This window comes from Pezoporus wallicus, unplaced genomic scaffold, assembly GCF_028554395.1.
Source record: "Pezoporus wallicus isolate ANWC-B61680 ecotype Strahan unplaced genomic scaffold, APGP_CSIRO_Pwel_v1 contig_4309, whole genome shotgun sequence".
NCBI classification, from domain to species: domain Eukaryota; kingdom Metazoa; phylum Chordata; class Aves; order Psittaciformes; family Psittacidae; genus Pezoporus; species Pezoporus wallicus.
The window spans coordinates 14,452-22,886 of NW_026638191.1; the positions used below are offsets into that span (position 1 = coordinate 14,452).

General features: G+C 45.4%; 1 protein-coding gene across 1 annotated transcript; it reads right to left on the reverse strand.

The window, feature by feature from the left end:
* Positions 1-262: 262 nt before the first annotated feature.
* Positions 263-4,897, reverse strand: RPL26L1 (ribosomal protein L26 like 1). The gene is made up of 4 exons (XM_057409784.1): positions 4,741-4,897; positions 3,550-3,722; positions 3,045-3,185; positions 263-434 (listed from the first exon to the last, which is right to left on the reverse strand). Exons 2-4 carry the CDS (start codon positions 3,715-3,717, stop codon positions 306-308), a joined length of 438 nt encoding a protein of 145 aa, XP_057265767.1. The 5' UTR covers positions 3,718-3,722; positions 4,741-4,897; the 3' UTR covers positions 263-305.
* Positions 4,898-8,435: the final 3,538 nt, after the last annotated feature.

Here is an 8,435-nt window from a genome sequence, read left to right on the forward strand (position 1 = left end):
ACCATGAACCCATCTACGTAAGTGTCAAAGATGAGTGGAAGAGACAGAAGCACAATGGTCATTAGATGCAGGTTTCAGGACTGCACTGTAACATTGGTTGAAACATTCCTTATGGAGAAAGAGTTTTTATTTTCTTAAAAGAAAAGGTTCTTGATTTAGTGGAAGTATTTTTTTACGCAGCCAACATCAAAACATGAGAATGAACATTAAACCACAAACCAGATACTATATAAAGACTTCCTAAAGAAGACACAATAACGGGTTTAAATTTTAGCAGTTCTTTAATGGTTTCAATAGGAAATAATCTATTCTTGCATCTTTTCGATCGTTTCTTCCTTGTATTTGCCCTTCTCCTTGCCAACCTGGCGGGATTTTGCTTTACGCTCCAAGATCTTTTTGCGATCTTTGTCCAGTTTTAGCCTGGTGATCACCACCTAGAGAAAGGACAGAGAATTTAGCGTCACTTCAGTGTTGAAGCACAGCAACCTGACAGAGCTGTGGTAACACAGCATGGTCCCAGAAGGTCAGCCCTGGCACACAAGTTCTATTTCCACAGACCATCTCATTTGATCCAGGTAGGACTGAGGTACTGAATTGCCTCCGTATGTCATAGAATCATAGAGGAGTTAGGGTTGGAAAGGACCCTAAGATCATCCAGTTCCAACCCCCCTGCCATGGGCAGGGACATCTTACGCTAAATCATATCACCCATGGCTTTGTCCAACCTGGCCCAGAACACCACCAGGGATGGAGCTTTCACAGCTTCCCTGGGCAACCCATTCCAGTGCCTCACCACCCTAACAGGAAATAACTTCATCCTTATATCCAATCTAAACTTCCCCTTTTTAAGTTTCCCCATTACCCCTTGTCCTATTACTACAGTCCCTAATGAAGAGTCCCTCCCCAGCATCCTTACAGGCCCCCTTCAGATACTGGAAGGCTGCTATGAGGTCTCCACGCAGCCTTCTCTTCTCCAGGCTGAACAGCCCCAACTTTCTGTGCCTGTCTTCATATGGGAGGTGCTCCAGTCCCCTGGTCATCCTCGTGGCCTCCTCTGGACTTGTTCCAACAGTTCCATGTCCTTTTTATGTTGAGGACACCAGAACTGCACACAATACTCCAAGTGAGGTCTCACAAGAGCAGAGTAGAGGGGCAGGATCACCTCCTTCAACCTGCTGGTCACGCTCCTTTTGATGCAGCCCAGGATACGGTTGGCTTTGTGGGCTGTGAGCGCACACTGCCAGCTCACGTTAAGTTTCTCATCGACCAATACCCCCAAGTCCTTCTCCAGAGGGCTGCTTTGAATCTCTTCTCTGCCCAACCTGTAGCAGTGCCTGGGATTGCTCTGATCCAGGTGTAAGACCTTGCACTTGGCATGGTTAAACCTCTTAAAGTTGGCACCTGCCCACCTCACAAGCGTGTATGTCACAACTGTCCCAGGTACACTCAGGATCTGTGGACAGCTGCTTTTGATGCACAGCCAAATGCACAAACTGAAGAGCACCCAGATTTCCATTAACTACATAATAAAATAATTACTTCGAAGTAAATCTCATTTCCATTATGCTGCTCAAGCATCCACCTGAAATGCAGTACAGTGGATCCCATCACCAAAAAAGCAAGTAATGAACCACTATTTTAATTACTCCATGTTTTAAACAGTATTACGTAAATTTTTGGAACACTGGAAAGCCATGCTGCTGTTTGCTGGCTGTTAGCATCTCACTGCTGTACTGGCTGAACAGCCAATGCATCTGCCTGCACTACAGGCCAAAGCAGAAGCCCATGCACCACGGTGACTCACATAAAGACACAGACAGGAGGTGGCCAGGCAACTATCAAGTACTACTAACAAGGACACATCAAAGATAAACTGCACAGACCACTGGTTACCACAGCCTCAGTGGTTCTCTAACAAAGCCTAATTTTTGGTCTTCAGTGTCTCCTGTGCCCCCTCAAATTGCCGAAGATACACACGTGCTGATATTACTGAAAGGAGTACCTTAAATTCCAACTGACAACCAAATCCCAGAGAAACCATAGACTGCAGCAGGCCTGCACATTCCTCCTCAATTCCACTGTGCATGTAGGTATCCCATAATTAGTATGAATTCCTACCTCTTTACCTAAGAGAGGTAAAAACTGTTCATCCACCCCACTGCATTCTTCTGTTCCTTTTGCATTAATAACCAGAATCTTTAAGGTCTGATTCACAATTAGAGACAACTTCACAGAAATAAAGTACCAGCACAGAAGTCCTTCACTGCTATTTATCACACAAGCAATATGCATACTGGCTCCACTGCAATGTCACTTTGTCCATCAAATGTTATTACTGCACACAAGCCATTATGTTGTTTCGGAATGACCCTGCTCTCCCTCTGCTGAACATACCAACCATTTAGATCAGAAAACCTGTTACAACTGGATTTCTTCCACCAACACTTCAGTACATGTCCCCACAAGGCAAGGCTGAAGCAGACTAATTTCATCTGCTTCAAACCAGCTTTTGGTTAGTTTTTCTGTTTAATCTGAAACAAATAATAGGGAGCTATTATGATCCAAACAGGCTTTGCCTGGTTTTCATGAACTCTAAACATGTTAAATGGCTTCAGGCTAAAACCAGATTCAGAACTTTGTTCAAAATAGCACACATGAACATATCACTATTCTGAGCATCTATCCAAACATTTCTAACACCTCATTAATCAGTGCAAATGCCATGCAGTAAAGATGAAGGATTGTTCTAAACGATCCATTTTGTGCTTTAAAAATACCAAGCTCTTCAAAGTACTTAGCAAGACTCTGAAGTCTGTAGCGTCATCTCCACCAAATGAGACCTAGAAACATCAAGGAGTTCTTGATTTCAATTCACTTCTCTACTATCATGACACCATTTTCCTTGTTTATTATCCCCCAGTGCTGGAGTATCTCCACCTGTTACTTCACATGCCATGACAAGGTTCGACTCCTGCCAGCAACAGCATTTTCCTTTGCCAGCAAGGTCTCCTCATGCATTTCATATCCCATGTCATGCACTGTACCTTGCTGGGATGGATCCCCACGTGGACAGTTGTGCCGTTCGCCTTCTCCCGCTGAACACGTTCAATGTAGATGACGTATTTCTTCCTGTACACCTGGACCACCTTGCCAATCTGCTGTCCTTTGTAGTGTCCCCGCACAACCTGAGCACAACACAGGAAGCATCCCTTACACAATTAGCGCATCTACTTATCCCAACAAAAAAACCAAAACTGTACAGGTTGAAATCCCCACTCCGCTCTTTGTATACACGTGCCACAGAAACATCAATTACTGGACAATTTCAGCAATTACTAAAACGGAAAAATATAACGTGCTCCTTGTACATTCCTTATCACTGATGTGACCTCAACAGGCCAAGTCTATGATGCAAAACTCTTGGCACAGCTCCAGCAACTACATGAATTTGCCCAGCCCTTCCCTTTCACACAGGCTATATGTGAAAACTAAACCAGCCACAAGTTCACGTGTGCTGGTACAACTCAAAAGATAAGACAGTGTGCGTACCTGGACTTCATCATCCTTCCGAATGGGCATAGAGCGGACGTTGTATTTCTGCCGCAGCTCCTTGGAGAGAGGGGAGGACATTATTTTTCTCCGAATGTGAGAAGGGGCATTGAAGTGACGTTTGCGGTTCTTGCTGCGGTCTGAGGTCACAAACGGATTGAACTTCATTTTGGCTGCAGAAAGAAAACCAATAGTTTGAGAACTTATATGCACGGCTCTATCACCTACCCACACAAACTGTGCTAGCACATAAAAACAATTTTAACTTTCTTAACTGTCTTAAATCATACTCCCAATTAATACACCTTACAGAGTGGGCTTCAAGTAAGGTTTAAGCCTCTTCCTTGATCGACAATGACCCTGTGATTGACAAATGGGCTACACACGTGCACATCAGACCATTCTTCCTACTTCAAAGCTCGCTGTTCTCAGAAGGCGGGACATCTGACTGACAAGCCTTAACTGTGCACTGTAGCATAGACCAGCTTCATTCATAGAGCAAACATGTATTTTGGACTCTGAGAAAGAGGGAACTCGTACTGCTCAGGGATCTCCTATAAAAGCACACCACCAGACAGGTGCATACAACAGATCAGGAAATGCAGAATGCTTTCGGCTTTCTCCAAATCTTAGCAACCGCACTACAAGACTGTCATGGTCTAATTCATCCTGACTGACAAAGCCATGCCCATTAAGCGACACTTTTGCTTAACTCCACCTCCTGTGCAGGCCGGTCCGGGCTGTGCATCAAGCCAGGGCACGCCGCGAGCTGAAGACCACACTCTGCCTGATCTGTATTAACCAAATAACCCACTGCCAGAGAGCAGGCCAGAGCAGCGGGAGCTCTCTCCGGAGTCCGAGCCCCACGGGGCACCCCTGAAGGCAGCTCGGGGCAGGCCTGCAGCCACACTCCGGGGCCGGGATCCTACACCGGCTTACCGGCCACCTCTGCCCGGAACACGCTCCCACCCTCAGGGCAGATCCGCCTCAGGGCCGGCGAGCCCGGGCCATCCCCGCTGCCCTCTCCAGGCAGCCAGCAGCGCCGAGCCGGGCCGCGCCACCCCCGAAACCCCTGGCCCGCGGCCCTTCCCGTTTCCCTCGGACAGCCCCCGCGGCCACCGGGGCACAGCGCAGGGCCGCGCCGCGCAGGATGGAGGTGGATGCGGACAGGCCGCACCGGGCCGCCCTTACCCCGCTGCCGCCGCCGCCACAGTCACCCGGAAAGAGGAAGCCGGCCCACTTCCGCCGCCAAGAGCACTGGCTGGGGTCTCGCGAGACCAGCGCGCCCAGCTCCGGCCGCCGGCTCCCCCTGGTGGCCGGCGGTCACAGCTGCACCAGTCCTGCTCCTGCATCCTTTCTGCCACCGTGCCGGGAGCCGGAGGGATTCATCCCTCCCCGGGCGCGGATGAAGACAGAAGCCTGCAGCCAGCTTCCTCCCGCCGCCGTCCCGGTAGATTCGGTGCTGCTAAATCTTGCCAGGACACAGATGAATTTATTCTCAAGGAAAATCATTCCCGAGGGAGGTGGTGTTGGTCGATATGAACCAAGCAGTGGGGGCAGCAGCAGTAGACACTGGACCGGGTTTGGGGTTTATATGGAAGGAAGAGTTTCCATAGTGTTGAGTTGCAGCACGGTGATAGCTGGACAAACGCTTGTCCTAGTGCCTTGACTCATTCTATAGACAAGAGTCAGGAACCTTGAGCACTACCCTGGCCCTGCTGGACATCCAGTTCCAACATGTTCTTGAGGTTCATTTGGAAGGGGGTAGGATCTCTTCCTTCCCAAAGATGTTGTGTAGCAGACACTAATGCAATAAGCAATATCAAAACTTAAGAGGAATCGGTTTCTTAATATGGCACACATACATAGTGCCCAAATTCACTGTGTTGTAACCCTTTACTGTTTAATCTTCAATAACTGCCTCAGACACTTATTTCAACACTTGGTGAAGCAAGGCTAAAAGAAAATTTAAGGGGGGGGGGTAACAAACCCCAGGTTATTTTATATACCAAGTGGCCCAGTGACTAAAGCCAAACCCAGCAAGTTCCAAGCACAGTCCACTCACCTCTCATTAAATGAGGGAGGTTGGGACAGTTGGTACTGTTCAAAACGGAGCACTGAATGTCCAGACATGACTCAGTGCTGATTACAAAAGAGCCTCATGTTAACTTTCTACACAGTGACCTGGCTTACAGTGATTTCGTTGTGTGATAAGGCTTAGTTTGCTGAAATGGTAATTAAAAACAACAAAAAAAGCCCTTTTAGACTAATTTTGCAACAGTAGTGCAACAAGAAGCCCATCAAAACACAAGTTTTATTTTTAATTATAGAACTAAATAGGCTAATATTTTATTAACATAAGGTTGCAGATTAGAAATGCCAAAACTCCTCAATAATCTCCACTGTGAAAATGCAAAAGACTTGTGCTTTAAACATTGCCATAACATACTACAGGGCTATGTCCTCCCTCCCCTGCCCTCCTCTTCCTTTCTTCCCAGGACCACTGAGAAACACCTCATTGACATATTTCATCTGAAACGTCAGAACCCTGTTCTAAAGCAGATACTCATCAGAGCCATTTTCATCCCGAACAGCTTGTGTATCACACAAATAAAAAACAACTTTAAATGAGAAATATACCGAAACTAACTACAGACATTACAATCTACGCTGCAGATCTTCACAGAGCAGTGGTTGGTAAGTATGTGATAAATCAGATGAAACACAAATATCTGCTGATTTTTTTCTTACCCCATTTCCAAATTTTTTCTTCAAATATAATCTTCAGCAGTCCACATACTGTCTAGAATATACCCAAGCACAGCTTTCCCTACAGTGAAACATTTTAACTCCACCACTACAAAGCATCCTATGCCACAGGTTCTCACCACATGATGGAGTGTACCTTTAGAAAGAATAATTTAAAAAGGAAGTTCTAAATATTTTATTTCCTACAGGGATGCCTTTCCTGGAAATCCATAAATACTTCTATCAAAATACTGACTTGGAAGAGAAAAGACAGGAATATGGATGAACACCTCCAGTCAATGGTTTTCTTCCACTATGACTTGACATCATCTTTGCTTGCAATGACGTTTAAAAGCATAACTAAGTTCATTTTGTCTCTAGAAAGTGCTTGAAAATACAAGTGAAATCTAGTGAGCCACGCATGCACGGGGCAGGACTGCCACAACAGAAACCACCTTGCTTTCACATTTGAAGAGCAGATTCTTCTCTAAACACATGATGTAGCATCATTACATGACCCAAGCCATCCACATCTGATGGACAAGCTTGCCACAACTTAGAGCGGACCCAGAAGGTAGCATTAACTTGGCAGTACTCAAAGGCTTAGACTGGGTTTACAGAAGAAGAAAGGTACGGACCATTTCTTCAGCAGGGTTTTGCCAGAACTCGAGTACAATTTTGTTTCCACATCTAGCAAAAAAAAAAAAGTGATTTATTATGTTATTGCAGTGGACATTTTTGCAGAGAGAGCAGGCACACTGAAGTATGCATCTGTCATTTCCAAAAAAAAGCCAAACAATTTCACTGGTCTGGTTTAGAGAAGTGGCTTGGACTGCACAGAAGGCAGCATTTTAATACAGACTGAGGATGGAGAGAAGGGCAGAAATAAAATGCCAGGGGACACAAGGAATTTGCAACAAGCTTTGCTTGTTTGTGTTGAAGACATTACACCAGGGAAGACATTTTAGAAAACTAACAGTACAGTCCATTGCACTACAAAGGTCTTCTGCACAGCTCAGGAAAAGGGTGCACTGCTAAGATACGGAGAGTTTCATCCTTGTAATCCACTGGGTTCACAAGTTGTGAGCAAAGACTCAACAAATTCAGGAGGAAAACCCAGGACATTTTTGCTGTGAGCTTCAGCTGGTCACAGTGGATTAGAGGAAATCCTTCAGCCAGCAAGAGAGGCAATAGCAATGGAAAACCCAGCTCCTACTGGGCAGCTGCCTCCATCCAGTGGGTACCACTCACAAGCACATGGACGCACACATCGAAATGAAGACAAGCATCTCATTTTCAAGTTGATTTTTGTAAATGGAAAAAAATGTATAAAATCTATCCATACATTAACAGATACAGGAAGTTACACAATCCAGTTTACAGCTAAAGCAATAGCAATCAGTCCATAATAAGAACAGGGAAAAATTCCAATGCTGTAATTTGTCCAAAGTCACTACAGGGCGGAGGACAGCGGGGGACTGTGGTTGGCTTCTTCTTTTTGGCATGTGGATAAACTGGCTACCTTCCCTACTTCCAAAGCAAAGAGACAATTCCAACAGACATGTATTAGGAATACTTTTGAAATGCATTTGACTCTATCATTAACACTGAATATTCAAAGATTCATATTATTACAGTATAATGCTTGCCTGCTTCTGCCTCCAGGAAAGGGCAGCGGGCAGTAGATACTATCCAAGAGAAATCCTGCACCCATCACAGAATTTACAGCATTGATTGAGTAGAAGATTTACTTTATGGTTTTTATCCATCCTGGAACACTTAAAATTTAGTTATCCTCAGCTCAGACATTTACAAAGCATGCGGAGACTGTTACTACTCAAGGAACATTTAGGAAGCTATGGAAAACGCGCTGGCGGGTATTGGTCTAATTTTAGTGAACTCATGTCTACCATTACATGCAAGCCATACCTGCCAGTAGCTTTCCCTCCATTTATTAGAGGCACCAGAAGACAAGGCTTGAATGAATGGGCATGGAAGCTCAGGTACCATTTTAAGGAATAAAACAAAACAACTTCTAGCAGGTGCCAGATTGTGGCAATGCCTGCCCTGCTACCAGTGTACCTGTAGGTGAACAGTGTCAGTCTAGGGCTCAGAAAAGATGCCTGACTGGATTTTAA